General features: G+C 40.9%; 2 protein-coding genes across 3 annotated transcripts in view; one reads left to right on the forward strand and one right to left on the reverse strand.

The window, feature by feature from the left end:
• The window catches only part of SPPL2B (signal peptide peptidase like 2B), a 28334-nt gene extending 13486 nt beyond the window's left edge, over window positions 1–14848 (reverse strand). For both annotated transcript variants that reach the window (XM_085308492.1, XM_085308493.1), the window contains exons 1-9: window positions 14689–14848; window positions 9806–9925; window positions 7359–7541; window positions 6011–6100; window positions 4305–4444; window positions 3761–3903; window positions 2982–3078; window positions 2715–2831; window positions 307–388 (exon numbers count right to left, since the gene is read on the reverse strand). In XM_085308492.1, the coding sequence (XP_085164618.1) occupies window positions 307–388; window positions 2715–2831; window positions 2982–3078; window positions 3761–3903; window positions 4305–4444; window positions 6011–6100; window positions 7359–7541; window positions 9806–9925; window positions 14689–14748 (1032 nt within the window). In that variant the 5' untranslated portion in view covers window positions 14749–14848. The remainder of the gene's footprint in view (window positions 1–306; window positions 389–2714; window positions 2832–2981; window positions 3079–3760; window positions 3904–4304; window positions 4445–6010; window positions 6101–7358; window positions 7542–9805; window positions 9926–14688) is intronic.
• A 100-nt stretch (window positions 14849–14948) lies between these two features.
• Window positions 14949–17038, forward strand: LSM7 (LSM7 homolog, U6 small nuclear RNA and mRNA degradation associated). The gene is made up of 4 exons (XM_085308500.1): window positions 14949–14994; window positions 15240–15330; window positions 15948–16019; window positions 16685–17038. Exons 1-4 carry the CDS (start codon window positions 14989–14991, stop codon window positions 16825–16827), a joined length of 312 nt encoding a protein of 103 aa, XP_085164626.1. The 5' UTR covers window positions 14949–14988; the 3' UTR covers window positions 16828–17038.
• Window positions 17039–19175: the final 2137 nt, after the last annotated feature.

The raw sequence follows: 19175 nt of genomic DNA on the forward strand, positions 1-19175 counted from the left end.
TACTCCCTGCCTGTATAAGTAGACCAGCTCAAATCTCTGGATGTACAGCACATCAGAAATGCTTTCAACTGAGGTGACTTTTACCAGTAGTCAACTCTYTACAGAGCTGTATGTTACCTAGCACCACGCAAAACAATTACATGTCACTTAAGCCTGTTGGTCTACATTGTATTTCTTACTTCACTTTTCCAAGCCATACATGAATGGAAGCACACTTCTAAATTAACATATGCCATTACAAGCAACTCCACTGTTCACCCATATACAGGCAAACCTTCTCTTTTCACATCTATGCAACTTCCATACCTTAAATGTTGGCAGGCGAATTGTTTTCAACATGTAAAGACAGAAAGCAATTCCTAAAGCATCTTGTAGAATCCAGGCCCACCTAAAGAAAGAAGATAGTTTTCCTTTTTTTTCTCCCCCCTCTCTCCTTTCTCATCCTCAACTGAATTTTGAGATTGAATGGCTCTCCATGAAATGCCCCTCTCTCAACTCATGCCCAAAGGAAAAAGTGGCTGATTGAAATTAAAAAAGAAGATCCATGTTTGGAGTGTTTCACCTTCTATGAAAAATCTGAGTTGAAAACTACTGTAACTATAAAGTGTTGGTTTATTGTCATTTAAGTTAAATACCTTAAAGTTCATAAAGAYTTAAGTAATTTAACAGTCATATGAAAGTTACTACTTACATCTTTATAAAAAAMCCCTCTACATTACTATATTATCATTAGCTTAACCAAAGCGAGCTGAAAGGAGACTAAAARAGAAAGCCAAAAYGCACACCCATCTGCCACAATTCATAAAACAGATTCAGACTTGCATCAGTTCTTAATAGATAACAACATTACARACAGTGCCTGTGGAATGTTAAAAAACATTTAAACCAAGACATTTAAAATAAGAATGTCATGTCAGGCAATCATCCAACAATAAATATATTTCAGGTGAATAAATGGGATGAGAACCATCCAGTGTAAAATACCACCACTGGACAATAACCAGTAGCATAAAAGGCAAACAGTGCCAGATAATTTGTCACAACGAAAATAAAGGCTATTCAGTCCTTTTTTTATATCATATCCTATTTATGCCTTTTGCYCTTAAGTACAAACACTGCAGGGGGGTTTATTATCTGAAAGTCTGTCCATGAACAAAGAAAGACCAGGATGGAAAAATAGATTCATTCYTTATTAACGCTGAGAACTACCACCGATTTTCTAATTATACAGCTACACAATAGCAGYGACTGCTAAATGGCATACAGTAACTATAAGTCACCTTACTGAACAAAAGACTCTTCCCAGTGACATATGCCTTCATATGTCCAAAAKACTTGTTCAGCTAGATAAACCCTTGGAAAGAAATACATAAAGCATGGATCATCCATAGAAGAAAGATGCACAAAACCTCAGAGGCTGCTAGAGGTCTGTTCCTTGGATAACACTGCTGAAAGCCTCCCGGTAGTCTGGGGAACCTCAGTAAAAGGAAAACTGTCTGGACAAGCAGAAGTTACATTATTCACAGAGTGGATACCAATCAATACAGATTGGCTGAACCAAAATCTTGCTATGAAAATCTTTGTGCTGAAGAGGTAGATATGACAGGAAAAAGAGAAGTATCTTTTTTGACCTTTGGCATATGTAGGAGCCCCGGGAACAAGGACACTTATGTTTCAGACCAACAGCACTCCATTTGCTTGCAGTTTTGTAGAATGTTCCCATTAACGATGAGAGGTGGGGAAATTTTTTTTTTCTAAGCAGTTTCCAAGGCAAAAAATGGTCAGTGTCTGGCCTTGCAATGTGAGGAAACATTTCAAGAGAAGTGAGGTTGAAATACTGGGGGACAGCTATCACTACACCTAGTGCTGGCAATGCTGGACTTTGCTCCCTCTTGATACTACATTCAAAAAGCTAAGTTGTCTTTGTTCTTGTCATATCCTGTGCCTCATGAAGAGCGGAAGCAATGTTCAGTGAGGACTGCTGAATATTCTAAATAGGACAGGGAGGGTCCTAAGTCATCCATTCCTTGCTTCATTGAACACTCATGAACTAGAGAAGATAAGATGGTCACTGAGGAAGCCTATACAGAAGTCAATTCTGTAACTGTTGGTTCCAAAATAGGAGGAGCTGGGGTCCTTTGGTTTGTGCATGCATGCATACATTTGCATGCTGAAGAAAGTTACTGCTAGGGCAGTTTCTTGGCTATGTTTTGCAAGTTAGGTCCAGGAGAACTAAAGGTCTTTATGAGTTCTGTTTGTGAACGATCCACAGACTTAACGCAGAAAATGGATGCCACAAGGCAATACAGACATTCAAGACCAAGGAGACATCTTTGGTATAGTGGGTAGACATGAAAACCAACATTTTTGGTTCCAACATCAAATCCCAGATAGAGAGACCAAGAGCACATCACAAATATCTGGGGAAATCAGAACATCTGGGAGACAGGATAAGGCGTGAAAATATCTAACAATAATAACAAGAATGTGTTGCTTAACAGATAGTTTTCTGGAACTAAACCCAACAAGACAGACAAAGTACTTCTTCYGGAAGGCACAGCTGTGTATCTGTCTAAATTTCTTGTCTATTTCCTGTCCCCAAATTCTGGGTAAGTTTAGGTTACTCAGGATATCATTAATTTATACTATGGGGCAGAGGTATCATATAAAGTATATTACAATTTGCTAGTACAGAAACAAAGATGTATACTCACTGATCTTCATTTCTGAAGATTCCCCAGACTACGCTGACAGAGATACAAAATACTGCCAAAAGCAACATTTGGACCTGTGGACGCTTGTGAAAATAAGGCAAGTTGTTGTCTGGGATTCTGAAAATGAAACACAACAACCAAACATAAATAAAGGCATAGTTATTTAGATTTTGAAGTCTGAAGCCAGTGCATCTATCTTCTATCTAAGATCTAAAAGACTTGAGAGAGGTTGATTTTGCTTAATAAAACATGGAAATCGCCACCTACCTGCATTTTCCCAATGGGAATCTTCTTACAAAGGGAGACAGACAACTGTAAAGACCAATTGAGGCAGCCAGGCAGAATATACCTATGATAACATAGACTGAGAAAGAAAGAATAGTAAGTGCAAATAGTATAAAATAAGAGATACTTTTCAAGTCCCAGCTGAACAAAGAACAGACAATCACAAAGCCTGACATAGAAAATAAAGCTTAAAGATTCAATTGTTAAGAGGAACTCTGTTCTAACTCTGTTAAAATTCCTCAGTAAAAAAACATACAAAAAAATGCATTAATACAGATGGGRCATATCTTTCACTTATTTATAATAATAGGCACAAAAATATGTTCCTCAAAAAAAAATTCAGGATGGAAATTTCAGTGTCTTAAGCTCTCATTGTTTTTTTCCTCAACCAATTAAATAAGAGTAATGAGTAGAAACATGCTTTTTTTTTAAAGCTGCTTCCCATATTTTAATACCTTAAATTAATTAATACAAACAAGAGTAGAGGTTTGAATAAAACCTTGGACAAAAGTAGTAGACTTAATGCCTTAGACTTTAACTACTTAATAGGTTTTAATGTTGGAAAGAAGGTCAATGTTCACCTCTTCCAACCCCACTAAAACTAGAGCTCAAGCAAGCAGGTTTTTTGCATGGTTTCATACTRGCATGAAGAAACACAGCAGAAGACAGTCATTCGTAATCATTTTTACAGTAGAAAGGCTCTTTAAGGGATGACAGCCTAGTGGTATTAAAGACTTTTCAACAGAAATAACTAACGGTACCTAAGTGGTCGTAGAAGAAATAAAGTAGGACCAGCATTGAGCAGCACATCACTACAAATACACCAATCATTATTGGAGTCACATCAACAGTTTCATCATCATGTTTCTCTGCCCCATCATCACGTTTGTGCTTCATGTATCGCCTGAAAGAGTAACATGAATATAATCAGACCACTCCTGCAACATAAGGGCTCTGAATCTTCAGTGACAACTACGTGCAGTTGGAAAATATGACGTGACAGTAATGGATTGCCACTGCATGGATTCCCACTCTAGTCAGTGAAACTCTACATGTCTACACAGGTATACGAACAGCAGATTCAACATGATGCATAAAATAGTTGCTACAGTAATTTATCAAGAGCACAATTTTTCATACTAGCAACTCTGAACAGAATCCTGCTAATCACTGCAGAGTAAGTTATCCATTATCCTCATTATCCAAAGAAACCTGTTATCTCTGCTAACACTGTCATGAATTTCTTTTCCCCTGCTGTGAAAAATACAGTAAAAAAAAAAGATATACTGCAATCAAATTACTCACTTTTTCACATCTCTGCTTCCTGCCCAGTAGCCTCCAATTGCAACAGTCCCCACAGCCATGACAAATATAATCACCATGTTGTAGTCTAACACAGGCTCATTTGGAGCATACAATGCCCCCTTCACCGACCTGCCGAAACTCTGCAGAGGCAAGTACAAATTACGAAGAACTCAGTGATCATACATAAGCAAAACCAATCTGTTCTTTAAATCTCCCAATTTTGTTTTCAGTACTAATTTTCTTAGTATAAATATTGTTAAAAAATGCAGCTAGATGTCAAAGGCAGYGCAAAGAACAGCCTTGCTCTAACATTCCAAATCTTAATGCAATTAAATGAGACATCTCCCTCTGKGATCTAGAGGTACCACAGACATTTACAGTTCTGCTCCTGCACATACACAGAACTGTCCAGGCACAACTAGATGCTCCTCTGCTGCCTCAAGTCAAGAGACAAACCAGACCCAGTGAGTGAATTTAAAGTTTATCTAAGTGTCTACATGCCTGTTTATTCTGGATCAGTAATGGGCTTGCRAAGTTTATCTCCCAAAACACAAACTGTGTTTTGGTTCATGTAGTGGAAGAGTTTCTGAGCACATGGGCTAAATTCCTTCCTGAAAAAGATGTTTCAGCTGCCAATAGGCATTCAAAGTACATGACCAGATTCCACTCCTGGAAACAGGTATCACATGGACATGGAGTCCTCAGCATAAATTATTTCACTCTTTCTGCACTGCACTAGTGWACTTAAACATAGGAGGAATAGGAGTAAATACTTAGGAATGAAGTTCTAGCCCATTTATTTTTAAAACTAGACTCACTAGCATAGGTTATTGATGACTAAAAGGCAGGCACTATTGAACTGTTAAGATCCAATTCTTTATAACAACCCGGTCCCTTAGCCTCCGTGAGAGTGTCCTGGTTATAAAGTTCCAATGATTGCAACAGGCACAAGGCACAGTAGCAATATCTTCTTCTCTCAGAACTTGCATGGCTTTTTCAAAACTGTTCAGTGATTAATCCCTTTAATAGAAGTATTTTAAGGAGAGTATTTTTGAATACTCTCCTTAGAGAGAATTCTTAGGGAGAGTACTTTTGAAAACGTGATCTGTAATACAACAGCTTTATTCTTGCTGTGTCAAAGATAAAAGCAGTACAAAAGCCAATCAAGTAACAGGAAGTTATCTTACTGACCATGAAAATAAACAAGTTATTAAAAAACATTTATGACTATGACAGTCTGGCAAGACTTAGAAATGCTGCTGAAGAAACTTGTACAGGAATACAAGACATAGAACCACCTATATAATAAGGGGTGCAAATTATTTCTGATGCTTCTATGCAATTAGCACATTTCCAGAAATGTTCCTTAGTAAAGGTTCAGTTATTTAGTTTTCACCAAGCAGCCTTAAAAAAAAACACCCACCAACTTTATTATATGTATTTCAGAGCAAGCAGATGTCTCTACTATTCATGGTACTTATTTCTGGCACCAGGGTTCATTTTGGTTGTATTCTGAAGGTGCAGAAATGAATTCTCAAGAAAATAGTACTTTGTTCAGGGCACTAACTGTTAAACAAGTATTATTACAATAATGCAGTCTTCAAGAGTACAACTCTCAACAGATTTAAAGCTCCTAAGATGCATGTCAAATACACGCTTGAGCAATTTGGGATGGCATGAATTAGAACACTTATTACTGAGTTTACCTTGCCAATATCTAACATATCAGTGTAACTGAGCAGAGCCACAGGAATATCAATCTCTTCGTATTGACTCCTGTTACCCCCAGGAGGAACCTGTAAGACAATTCAGATTGGGTAAAAATATATTCACTTCTGCAAAAACGTTTACTCCTCAAAAGAGTTACAATTGCAAGTTCCATTTTTGTTAATTTGGGAGATTTTTAAAAAGAGATAGGACACTATTTATAATCTGGAATTATTATAAAACAGAAGCTACAGAAGAAATAGCCATATTCATAATAGAAATATATACACRCACACGAACACACACACATCCCAGATGCAGGGGCACCTGCTTTATGATGAGACACTAAACTAGCACTCTTCATTTCAAAGATGGGAAGGGGACAGGGCAATTTCATCAAAATTTATAAAATCATAGCTAATAAACTGCATGCAGAACAGCTGTTCACTAGTCACACAACTCGGTGCTGGGGGGCAGGTCTTAAAGCTAGCAAGAAATCAGTTGAAAAAAAAWTTTTTTTAAGTTACTTTTTTCTACATAGTGGGAAATGAACTTTACAATCTTCAGCTACAGAAGGCTGTGGAGGCTCATGGTTTCAACTTGAGCTGACAATTCACAGACAACAGAGCCATTAAAATCAGCTGTTGGGATAGTCTAACATTCTTGATCCTATGATTTTTTGATATTTGAGGAGCATGAGGGGAATGGAGAAGAAAAAGTGGTCAGGCATACAAGACCTCTCTAAAGAACACCTCCTAACGCTGCTATTTGAGATGAGTTATTTGGCTACATGAAATACTGCTTTGACCTGGTAAAGCATTTCTTATGTTCTTATAAGAACTGTTTAGTGCTCTCTGCCTTCTCAATACCTTAAAACATAGATATAAGTGTCAAGAAATCTAGGGCGATAATGGTTTTTGTTCAATATTTAAGGGTGTAGAGGACAACTCTGCTGGATCTAAGCTGTTTACACAGTGCCATTCATTATATAATCATTTTTTTTTTAAAAAAGTCAAAAATATGCCTGTTTCCAGTAAAATAAATCACTAACGACTGTAACAGGGAAATGCAGCAGTCAAACTTTAGTGAGATTCTTTTGCATGTCAGGTTCATGGTTTTATGACAGTTTTGTCTCATTACTGACTGTAGGTTTCAAAAATATTTGTTTCATAGAATACGCATCGGTGACGCTCCAGGTGAAAGTAGTCTACTACTAGAAGTAGCAGTGAGCACTGCTGATAAGACAGCACACCACACAAAGCACTGGATAGAAAATAAAGCTGTATGAGAAAGTATCTAACACCAGAGAAGTATCAGTAATACAGAAAAACACAGAAGTAGACTTACCAGTCTCTCTCTACTAACTATCAGCAGGCCACGAGCTCCATTTATCTGAGCAAGCCTCACTTTCTCATAGAAGGTGCAATTCCCTCGCATCACCATGGGGATTTGATTATTAAATCCCCCATCAGGTACATCAGAAGGAGAACACAAAACAGATGCTGTCTGATCCTGCAGTTGCAAGAGTGACTGAAAAGATGAAGGAATTAGTTGAAACAAAATCCCCCAAACTGCCAAAACCTCAACAAACAAAATACGAGCCTTGAGGGAGACCTCTCGGAAAACTTCAAACTGAATGGTTAAAGTGGGGAAAACTAGGTATATGCAAACAAGACTTAAAAACAACAACAACAAAAAAACAACACACCACCACAGATCTAAGCAATGCTAATCATGGATGTTCTTAACGCCACTATATCTGAGATAGGAGAACAGTGTTTCAGCATTCAAGTTTCCATGAGAGGACTCCATCTGTCATGCCTTTACTTGAATGTTCTAAATTACCTTTAAGAAACTTTATGTAGTTTCTGCTCTTGGGTTTGTTTTGTTTTGTTTTCTCTGTTGTTTTTAGGGTCTACTAATGTATTATCTACTCTGGTATATTTACACAAACGGCCCAATGACACTTCAAGGTTCTAGCAATAGCACCTGCACAAGTGGTTCCTTGCACGCACTAAATAAGAGTCAACATCTTTGCCCAGTTCTATTTGCTGATCCTCCCTCCCCAAAATGCAATTATCACTCATGTAACTGAGTCTTGGTAAGAGCTGTGCTAATTGAAGGAGGTCCTCAAGGACTGGGGAGCTCCACTCTTGCTAGAAGCTGAGTTGTTAGGCATGAAATGCATCATTACTCAAATTTTAACCTGAAAGACTGATACGTGTCATACTTTGCACTAGAAACTCGTAGGTGCATGATATAACACAAAGYGTCTGTAACTGTCTCTACTGTTTTAGGTAGGAACAGTAAAAATTAAGCTGTCAGCAGCTTTAAGCTTATTCAGAAAATTGCTGGCTCCAACCTGGCTCCTCGCAGAAACAGTAGCATGTCTTTACACACACTTCCCAGTAGTCCAGGTTTCAGAAGTTTATCAGCTCTATCAGAGCAAAACACAAATGCAGACCAGCTCAGGCCTGTGCTCTGCATCACCTCAGTTAATAAACTGCAGTGCTGGAGTACTGAAGGGAAGTGGAAGGAGGGAAACCAGGGAAGGGAAATGTAGAGAGAGAGCAGAGGAAGGAAATAGTGACAGACATTGGATGTAGCACAGAGAACTAAAGTACTTGGCAGAAGCGAGCTCAGAACCTATGGAGCTGAACTCCAGTTCAACTTAAGTTATTCTGAACTACATTAGCTCCTGCAGAACTATTTGTCTATTTATACGTAGGTTCTCAAAGATCAATAAGCAAGCCATACACAAAATACAAGAACAGTTCAATTCCACCATGCTTAGTTAAGCTAGGAAGCCGGGTTTCCTACACTATTAATGCAATTTCTTTCAGAAAGATTCGGAACAGGAGCTTAGCTTTGGTATCATTCTTCAAATGAACCTACCTCCCACCATCAGCCAGAAAGAGAAGCCAAAGTAAAACAACCTTCCAAACTAGCCGTTAACTTGCATCTGGAAGTGAGACATTGTAAATATACACTTCAGATCCTGGGCTGACTTCTGGGTTTAGTAGTTCAAAAAAATATCCTTATGGGAAAGACATGGATACAGAGCAAAAATGAAGCCTCTAGATATGTTTGTTCTCCCCATTTTCACTTCTCACAAAAATATACAAAAAGGCATTGTGATTCCTACTAGAGAATAGGCACTGGCTCCTCTTCAGTGATCCAGCTTCTGTAGCATCTGACCAGCAAGTATGAAGAAAGTTTATAGCTTCCCCAGTTTCTTCCTCATATTCTAGTGATTCCCTGTGAGGGAGTGAGTTCCTGCTACTTTAGTTTTTCCCCCTTAAGTCTTATAGAAAGAGAGTGAAACCAACTTAATTGGTAGCTCACAGCACATTGGATACCACAATAAAAACCTGATATAGCTCATGAAAATTTATTCTTACATTTGGCAGAACCATGAACCACCAAGGAAGAATTAAAGGTCATATTTCAAGATATTAGGAAGGCCGTGTGGTATCATTTCCCATCACATTAACAAAGGCAAACTCCTTTGTTGCCCCAAGTAAGTGTCATTTTCATGGAATTGCTCATATTTGGCAAAAGGAAGACTGTTTCCAACTCAAAACAGCTGTTACCTTCTGCTGCTAGAAAAGCAATACAGCTGTTACAGCACTGGCTAAGGAGATCTTAACAGAAAAAAGTATTTTCTAAATAGAGTAAAAAAATCAGTCACTTCAAATTCTGCTGATCCAAGTTAGAAATTAAAAGCTTCCCTAGAACATCCTAGAAGACATTTTTGAATACATTCTTCTGTAATTGCTTGGGTAGGTACTTACAGCTTTACCCAGATCATGTGGCAGATGGGCCCACTGAGAATTGAAGAGGATACAGTAGTCTTTTCCTTTGCTGCTTCCCTTCTCTGAAAGGACATGTACCATGCCATACTCACAGTAAACCTGTAAATACAAAAAAGGAGTCACAGAAAGCCTAGTGCACCAACACAAGACGTCTGAGTCATATAAGACAGCAGAGATGATAAACACTACTTGCTGTTTGGTAGCCTGTTTTTTTACTTGTAATAACATATCTACATATATATGTAACCAGAACAACAGAAAGAAGTTGTAATATTGCAGGACAGATGGTAAGGAGCCAGACCAAGAGGCTTGGCCCCACCATCTCCTGAAAGGACAGCCTGAAGTAATGATCAATTCCAGATTCACATCATTCCAAGGTTCAGCCTTGGACACCTTTGCCATAGATCTGACAACACTTCACAGTATCCTCCACTCTATTTTTGTCCTAGGCAGCACACAGATTTTCAAGACTACATATCACACATTTTCCATTGCAGTTGTTATCATAGCTAAAACAATTTGTAACTGTCTCCAGAGAAGGGCACATGTTGAATGGGAGGACCAGCTACCAGCGATGTAAACAGTGAACACCCAGTGCTACTGATGTTAGGGAAATGGGCCATGGTTAGACTGCCTGCACCATGGTGATACAGGATCTACTGGGAATATTGCTGTTACTCATTAACAAGTATTCCCAATCCATGCCCCTCATATAGAGTTTGTAACAGCCAGCTAATTACTATTAATTTCCCTCTGAACTATGGAATGCTATTAAGTCCCCTTTTGTGACAGTGTTCTAATATTAAAGTAATAGATCTTAGTAATAGATACAGTTCTGCATACTAATAGAGTATCCTAGGACAGCAAATAACCAGCAACTTCCATTTCAGGGGAAAAAAAGTGTATTATTTTCTCCTTAAATTACTAGATCTGTTTAAATGAGTAATCCAATCTTCACAGATACTGAGAATTTCTTTGTTTTCCCTCTCTTACTGCTGTGTCCCTTCACGTCCCACTGATACTTCAGTTCTGCATCAGGCTGAGCATACACACAGAAAGAAAGCACCCTCAGATCTGCACTCTCTGATTCTCCTGGAAGACTTCAACTGCTCTGATATTTGCTGAGAAAGTAACACAGCAGGGCAATGGCAATATTGGAGATTTCTGGAACGTGGCAAGGACATCTTCCTACTAGTCACTACCTGTGTCTACAAGGAGTGGTGCTCTTCTGGACCTACTCCTTTACAAATAAGACAGACTTGTTCGGAGAAGTGACTGTGGACAGTATTTAGATGTCGTGATCACGAGACTGTAGAGTTTAAAATAGCAACGAATGTGAGAAAGACAGTAGCAGAACATAGACCCTGGACTTCAGAAGAGCAAACATCAGCTTCCTCAGGGAACTTTTGGGAGGGGTCCAATAGGAGTCTGCCTTGGAAGGTAGAGGAGCTCAGCAGCTTTGCAGATTTTCAGAAATAACTTTCCTCAAAGCACAAAATAGTCCATCCTGCTAAACAGGAAAAGGAGCAGGCACAAAAGGAAAAAAAAAACAACAAAAAAAACCCAGCCTGGTTAAATAGCTAGGTATGGAGAGCTCAAACCCAAGAAGGAAGCATAGGAGAGATGAAAAAGGGGAGACTCCTGAAAAGGAACATAGAGATATTTTGAGGGCATACAGAAATCGAATAAGGAAGACAAAAGCTCAACTGGAGCTCAAATTGACAAAAAGCATCAGAAATAACGAGATAAGTTTCTATAGGCATGTCAGTAGCAAGCAAAAGCACAAGCAGACCTGCTGCTTAATGGGTTTGGCAAGTTATTTACACACTACGCAGAAAAGGCTGAGTTACCTAATGCTTTCTYTGCCAGAGTTTTCATGGGTAAGGTAAGTCTCCAAGCATATATGCCAAAAAACAATGACAAAGCAGACAAACCACCAGTAATAGAGCAGAGTTGACTGAGAGACCATATCCCTCAACATTCTGGTTGACAAGCTGATAAGTCATGGACTGGACAGATGGACAACAAGATGGGTTGAAAACTGGCTGAACTGCTGGGTTCAAATGGTGGTGGTAAATGGTTCAAAGCTGAATTGGCAGCCAGCAGGAGCAGAGATCCTCTGAGGTCAATACTTGGTGTCATACTATGCAGTACCTTTATACTGCTCCAGCTGACTTGTAGTTATAATATTCAAAACTGAACTACATAGCAGCTATAAGCTGCTTGAGGTGGGAATAGGACTAGATGATCTCTMGAGGTCCCTTCCAACCCCAACTACTCTTTAATTTTGTGATTTTTAAAAGTACTTTTTTTACAAATTTGTTTCTCCAGGTCCTAACTGAGGGAAAAAAGAAGCCAAAGATGACTAGAGGCAGCAGCAAAGCCGTATCTTTCAAAATACTGTGCATAGATACTATCATGTGACTCCTGGGAGACAATGACTAAATGGATGGTTTTTGGAGCATTTCAAAGAATCAACCTTTAAATATAAATGAATTCCAAACTGCCTGAAGAATAAGCAATATCATCCTACTGCAAGGAAACACCAGCAATGCAATAAAGRAACTTCAACGCAAAATATAGTCAGTAGAGATATTATATATTTAGTTCCTTTTTGTATAGAATGAGACTTATCTGAAAAATAAAGTTGCTGTTCAGTCCCCCCCCCCCAAAAAAATACTGTAAACATTCATTAAGTGCTCTAAAATCTATTAGATTTGGGCTGAAGTGTTCTGGGCATGCGRTTTGCTCAGATGGCCCTAATTTGCACTGAAATACAGTGCATGTTTGAGAGATGTTCTCATAAGAGAGTTTTTTTCTCTCTCTCTGTGCAAAGTAGCTCTATCGTACATACATGGCAATGAGAAATACATTTAACAGAAGAACTCCACAGGAGAGCTTTCTCACTTGTGTCTGAGCTATCTACTCACAGCACCTAAAGCCTTTTCACGGAAAGGGCAAATTACTGGCCTTACACCTTCGTTTTCAACAGGAACAAACCACAGAGACACAAAGAATAGCCTAGAAAAAGGATGTTTCTTGCTTACTGTTGCAAGAGCTGACTGGGCTCAGAAGGATGCTGTGTAGCTCAGTTTTTGGCATCATAACAACTATCTCCAAAAGCTTCTGGTGGTTTTGTAGGACCTAATCAACTGTAATAGGCCTGCTTTACATATCTGAGAAATCATTAACTTGTACAGCTACAAGATTTACATCCCTCTTCTCCATATCCCTCTTCTGGTATGACCAGATGAGGATCCAGATTTGGGAGAACCATACTTCACTAGTCAAGTTGCTCCTTCCCCCTACTTCATTCAGTTTAAAAGCAAACCTGGACCACCCTCCAAAAAAAGGCTATCTCATCTCTCAGTAGGAAAGAAAGAAAGATATACTTCCAATATGCCAAACAGTACTACTTATATTTGAAGAAGTTTTAAACGAGCTAGYTAGAGTAGCAGAAATACAGTAGCAGCGTACCGCAAGTCAGCTCTTTGCTGCTGCAGCATGACTGTTTCAGTATTCTAGCAGACCTGTTCAAAGCTTGCTCAACCATGCTTACATGGTCGCTGCACAAATATGCCAAGTGACCTGCTTACAGAAAAGCATGCTGCAGTGCATGAAACTGAAGCCAAGACCTTTGAGTGTCAGGGCTCGATCACTGGACTATCTTACCTGCTCTTCTTCCACGTTCTCCTAGAGCCACCCTTTCAAAATTGACGGAACAAACTGACTCCATGCCAGTTCTTGACCCATTCTTATGTCTTCTCTCATATTTATGTCTGGGCCCCAGGCTGGCAATGCCAGTCCATTAGAAAGGTTAGAAACATCAAAAGTGTGCAGAACAGGCAGGAGAAGAGGAAGGGAGCAGATAACGTACAGATAGAGAACTTTGCTGGCAGCCAGCCCACTCTGTAAGTAAGTACTACTGGCAAGGCATCAGCAGGGGAAGAAAGGAAAATTAGACTAGCATACTAAGAAGTCACACCAATAAGACCCAAGAAGATCTACTGTCCTCCAAATTAGCTAATGAATAGTTAAGGTATTTTAATGATACTTGAATGTTTCCAGAACACCTGACCTTAAAATACAAAAGCTATGTACCACRCCATAATACAGCACCTTAAAGTCTGGTATCTCTCTCACATCAGGATTATGTACCTAGCTAGTCACATGTGTTCCTGTAAGATCCTTGAAAATAATGTTTATCCCCCATAAGTATTAATTCAGACAAGGAACAAGAAAACAAAAGTCAAGACAGCCTATAACTTCAGGTTTGGCAGAAACTTTGCTTTTGTTTTACGATAACYGCTTTCTCAAGGGCAGTTTGTTGGTTGGAGCGAACCCAAAGCCGAGAGCCTTCTGTGCTGCAGCGATCCCAATCCCAACCCCACCGCCCGGCTCGCACACCCTTCCCAAAGGAGAAGGCGGCTGGCAGGACGCGCATCGGATGTTGCGAGAGCTATGAGAAATATTTTGTTAGCCAAAGGGATTAAGAAACCCGGGTAAATCGGGGCGGGCACGCAACACAACCCTGGGCCGGCCTGGGGCAGGAACGACGCTTCCTTCTTTGCTCCAGCAACGAAATGCCGCAGCCCGGTCGTCAACACCCAGCGAGCGGCAACGCGGCCGCCGCTACTCGCGCGGCCCGGGCGCCGCCCTGCCCCGCTCCCCAGCGCCAGCGGCGGCCTGCGCCCCGCGGGAGGCCCCTGCCCCTGCGCGGCCGCGGTACCAGGCCCAAGTCCCCGCAGCCCCGACGGGTTCTGGCGCCCCGAGCGAGGCCCTGCTCCGCCGCCCGCGGAGGGAGGGAGGGAGGGAGCGAGCACGGAGCCCGCGGGCCCCCTCGGGCTGGCAGAGCCGCTCACCTGCGCCACGAAGAGCAGGAGAAGCTGGGCCGGGAGCCGGGCCCGCCGCGCCGCCGCCATGCCGGGCCCGCCGCGCGGCCGCCGCCCGCTTTTGTTTCCGCTGCGGCCGCGCCGGGCCTAGCGCCCTTCCGCACCGGCTGACAGGGCGGCCCGCGCCGGAAGTCCCGCCCCACGCCGGCCGGCGGAGCGAGCGGCGCCCGCGGGCAGCCAATGAGGTTGCCCGCGGTGGTGACGTTCCTCCTGGGCGGCAGCGAATGAAATGGCAAGAAGCGGCGCGCGCACGGCGGCGGCGGCGGCAAGATGGCGGTAAGGAGGGAGAGGCGCCGCCGGGCCTCTGCGCTCGCTCAGCGCGCGGTCCCGCGGGGCCTCGGGCCCTTCCCGGCTGCGGGCGCCGCGGCGGCGCTACCGAGGCCCGGCGGTGCCCATTCGCCGGCCGCTCTGAGCTCCGCGTTGGGGAGGTTTCGCCTCAGCGGTGCCGTTCCCCGGCCGGGGCGCGCGCGCGCGCGTTTACGGCCGTTTTAATTTAGCTTGTTTTTACTCATCCTCGCTAGGATAAGGAGAAGAAGAAGAAGGAGAGTATTTTGGACCTCTCCAAGTACATTGACAAAACAATCCGAGTGAAGTTCCAAGGCGGGAGGGAAGGTGAGCCCACACGCAGCCTCGGCCGGAGGGAGGCGTGTGCGTTCGCAGCGGACTTGGCATCTTGGCTTCCCCCCCCCCTTTTCTGTGTTAACTTTTTGTCTCCTGTGTGATCACATTGCCTTCATTTAAGAAAAGACGAATAATAGATTCTTTGCTTTGTTACTATATACTCTATATAGGTGAGAAGTTTCTTATTGTGTTTCTCCTTTAATTTTTCCACTAATCATATGATTGTTATTTTACCTGTGTTTCATCTTTTTTTGCACCTTTCTTTCATCATCTTCTGTTGGATTTCATAAAGCATCTTTTGGGCTGTCTTCTTAAAATGCCCTTGAAACTGACTGGTAACAAAAATGTAAAGGTTTTAAAGAACGTTTTAAATAATTGGCTGAAAAACCTGAAAGTTTCCATTGACATAGCGCAGACAGATTTCAGCTTGTGCTTTTGCATATGCATTGTGATAAAGAGGGCACTGTTTAATATTTCTGACTTCACTTTTTTGATAGCCTTGCTTGAGGGAGGGACTAGAACTAGCGAACTGAGTCATGTGTTGCTACAGTCCTATTTTTGGGGAAGGGGATCTCTAACCATTCTTTTGTGTATGTGGTCTTTAATAGCTAGCGGAGTCTTGAAAGGATTTGACCCTCTTCTGAACCTTGTGCTTGATGGTACCATTGAATATATGAGAGGTAAATAATAAGAAATCTCTTCTTGCTCTCTTAAACAAAAGCATCTTCTCATATTATGAGACTTTTCTAAGAGTGTTCTCTTGGCTGTTTGCAAGGAAGCGTCTCAAGATTTAATTTTGTTCTTAGGAAAGAATTTTAAAAAGATAAGCCTTGTGTATTTTTGCCAAATATTTTGACATATTAAAGCTCTTGCTGTGTTAGGAATGTTCATCTGTCTATCCCCATCCACAGTCTTGCTTGATTTGGTCTAGGCATGGACAAGCAAGAAACTTATGCTCAGTGCATTCTGTAGTCAGAGTCTTTTTCTGGTTTGCATTGATCCCCAAATGTTTGTCTGAAAGAGTTTTTGGAATGGGAGCAGGAGATTCTCTTAGCATTTGTAGGTATGTTCTTTGTTATGCGAGTGGCAGGACTGTTGAATTCCTTGTATGCAAAGCAGAGTGTGTATCCTTCAAATCGTAGTTCTTTTTGTGACATGTGCTGCTTTGAAAGTTGATAAAACCTGAAGACATCAGATATTACTGCTGCTTCATTTTTATTTTTCATGTGTTCCAGCAATGCAAAGAAGACAGAAAAATAGCATTTGTCTGTGGTTTTTTGAAACTGATGAGATTTGGTTTCTTTTCCTCATGCTGCTGTTGTAACCACAGACCTCTGCTTTTCAGATCCAGATGATCAATACAAATTAACAGAAGACACACGCCAGCTGGGACTAGTGGTCTGCAGAGGAACTTCTGTGGTTCTCATTTGTCCACAGGATGGAATGGAAGCTATTCCAAACCCTTTCATTCAGCAGCAAGATGGCTAATGCTTTCTTGGGACTCTCTTCAAGGGTGCAGATCATTGGAGGAAACTATCAGTGTGTGAAAGCTTTCTGTTTTGCGGGAGGAGTTYGAATGTGTGTTTGCTAGTATGGAAGAACAATCAACTTTTATTTTGTGGCTTTCTGTAAGTGGTGAGAGGAAGTAAGTTCTGATTTTGTTGAAATAAATGTGAAACTCTTCATTCTTTAGAATTGACAGGAGAGAGTATATTGTCTAGAAATTGTATGAGACCCTCTTGATACTGGCAGTTTTGAAACAACCACATAATATTAGTAATGAGTGCCCCGAGGATTGGTAATACGACTTAAAYTTTTAAATACATTTTTAGAACATGGATTTTCTTCCTCTTAGATGTCAGCACTTAGCTGGGAAGCATCTTGCATTGTGTTTTAGGCTTTCCGCTCTTCAGTTTAGTTTGTTTTGCCTGCTTGCTCCTGTACGTGCAGGAAGAGTATTTTGTTGTATGGTACCTTGTTACCATGTTTACAAACTGCATAGCTAAGAAGATATCTTCTGGGACTTGTTCCAAATCTTGTGGGCTATGGTCAGTGAAATTGGAGAATTCCCACGTTTCTAGAGAAAGACCAACTTCTAGGATAAATACTGTGTCTTTACTGAATGACATGAACTTTGTGGAAGCATCTGTTTGATACTTGGAATTTTAGAGGAAGACTATTTAAGATCCTAATGTTCTATTACAGGCAGTGCCTGGAAATATCAGGTATTTTTGTATCTTAGATATGCATTTGTGGTTTTGCTGGTTATAATTTCATTTGTAAGTAAGCATTTTTTTTWAAATTTCTTTTATACTTCATAAATAACAAGATTTGAGTAGTTGTGAATGAATAAAAACAATTTAGTCTGTTCTTAAATTCCTATTGTTTGATAGTTTGAAAAGCACTGTACAGCTGACACTGCAATTCTCCACACTTGTAAATCTAAATGAAATTTGTTTAGGTGGTGGATAAGCATAGGGAAATCAGAAGAGATCAGATCAAAAGCTGTGCTCTATTCTAAAGATGGAACTTGATGAGAAATCATGATGCCTACTTATAGACTATATAGGTAGGTAACAGGCAGAAGTTACCACCTGCTTTTCCTGAGGTCCCTTTAGAAGGAGGCTATGGCTGAGAAAACTGTCCTAAYGTTAGCAGTAGTGTTGTTCCTAGAAATCCTCAAGAAAACATGCTAAAGACAGGCTGCATTAGTTGTTCATTTTGGTGTCAGCAATCTGCTCTCATTCATAGCCTTTCCCAGGTCAACTCTGCAATGGATGGGCACTTTGAGTAGATCAGTTGTAGTTCAGCGTATCAGACTCTTCTATGAAGCTGTAAAAGTAGGGATCAGTTGCCTTGTGTGGGATATTGTCTCTAACCTTGAGTGCTTTCAGACTTTAGTCTCCAAGGAGTTCGTTCTTTGCTGAGTGCCCCCAACAGAATCATGTTCCCTTCAACACTATGTTCTGTGTACAGTGGTACTCTTTCAAAGGAGACTCCTTATTTAGAGGAGAGCAGAATTTACTCTTCCTCAGCCTGAGTACAGTCTTCAGCCCTCCTTGGGAGGGAAGAGAGATTGTTGGTTGTTGTTGATACCAATCGCAGACTACACCATCTCCCATGTCTCTTGTGTCTTCTGAGATTGGTGTGTGTGAAGAGACCTGTTGAAGCTCTTTCTTGAGTGGATTCCAGGCTCTCGATGCAGAGGATATGGAACAATTGCCTGAACTCAGAGGGACATGTTTTCAGGTTTTCCTATTGGCAAATATTAAGGAGTTCCCTACTTAGCAAATGGGTTGTTGAACCTTTATTGTAAGGTACTTACTGTTCTTATCCGTAGTACGGTTTTCTGGCTTATATTTGGGAGCCAAGTACCTGAAAACAAGAATATAAAAATGAACATGAGTTTTAAATGCATAAAGCCTTTTCTGTTCCATTCATTCCTAAAAGTGAACTCATATAAGAATGTTGTAACAGCAGTCTTGAAGAAGCCTTTTTCAGAAATGTAGTAAGGAAGCTCCAGTAAAAAAGTGCACTTGATTCAGATAGCACTAGCCTGCTTGCTGACTGTCACTGAAAAATGGGACTGAATCTTGCCGGGATGGGTTGGGTGAGTGTGGCACTCTAGTTGAAGGATGCTGTACAAATCCCCCAAACYTCTTAATAGTTTGTACTAAACTATTTAGAAAACAAGGTATGTGGGATCACTGTAATCTTGCTTACGCTGTGACTATTTCTTTAGAGCCTTAAGTATGGCTGTATATGTGACTTCCTACTGGGTGAGAGTGGGGACTCACTGCTTTTCCTCTCATCTCCCACTAAAACATCAAGCTAAA

This window comes from Rhea americana, unplaced genomic scaffold, assembly GCF_003343005.1.
Source record: "Rhea americana isolate MKP2758 unplaced genomic scaffold, rheAme1 scaffold_278, whole genome shotgun sequence".
Lineage (NCBI taxonomy): Eukaryota > Metazoa > Chordata > Aves > Rheiformes > Rheidae > Rhea > Rhea americana.

Coding starts and splice junctions, on each gene's coding strand:
- LSM7 (XM_085308500.1), top strand. Junction 15,331..15,947: donor GTTCCAAGGCGGGAGGGAAG/GTGAGCCCACAC, acceptor GGTCTTTAATAG/CTAGCGGAGTCTTGAAAGGA. Junction 16,020..16,684: donor TACCATTGAATATATGAGAG/GTAAATAATAAG, acceptor TCTGCTTTTCAG/ATCCAGATGATCAATACAAA.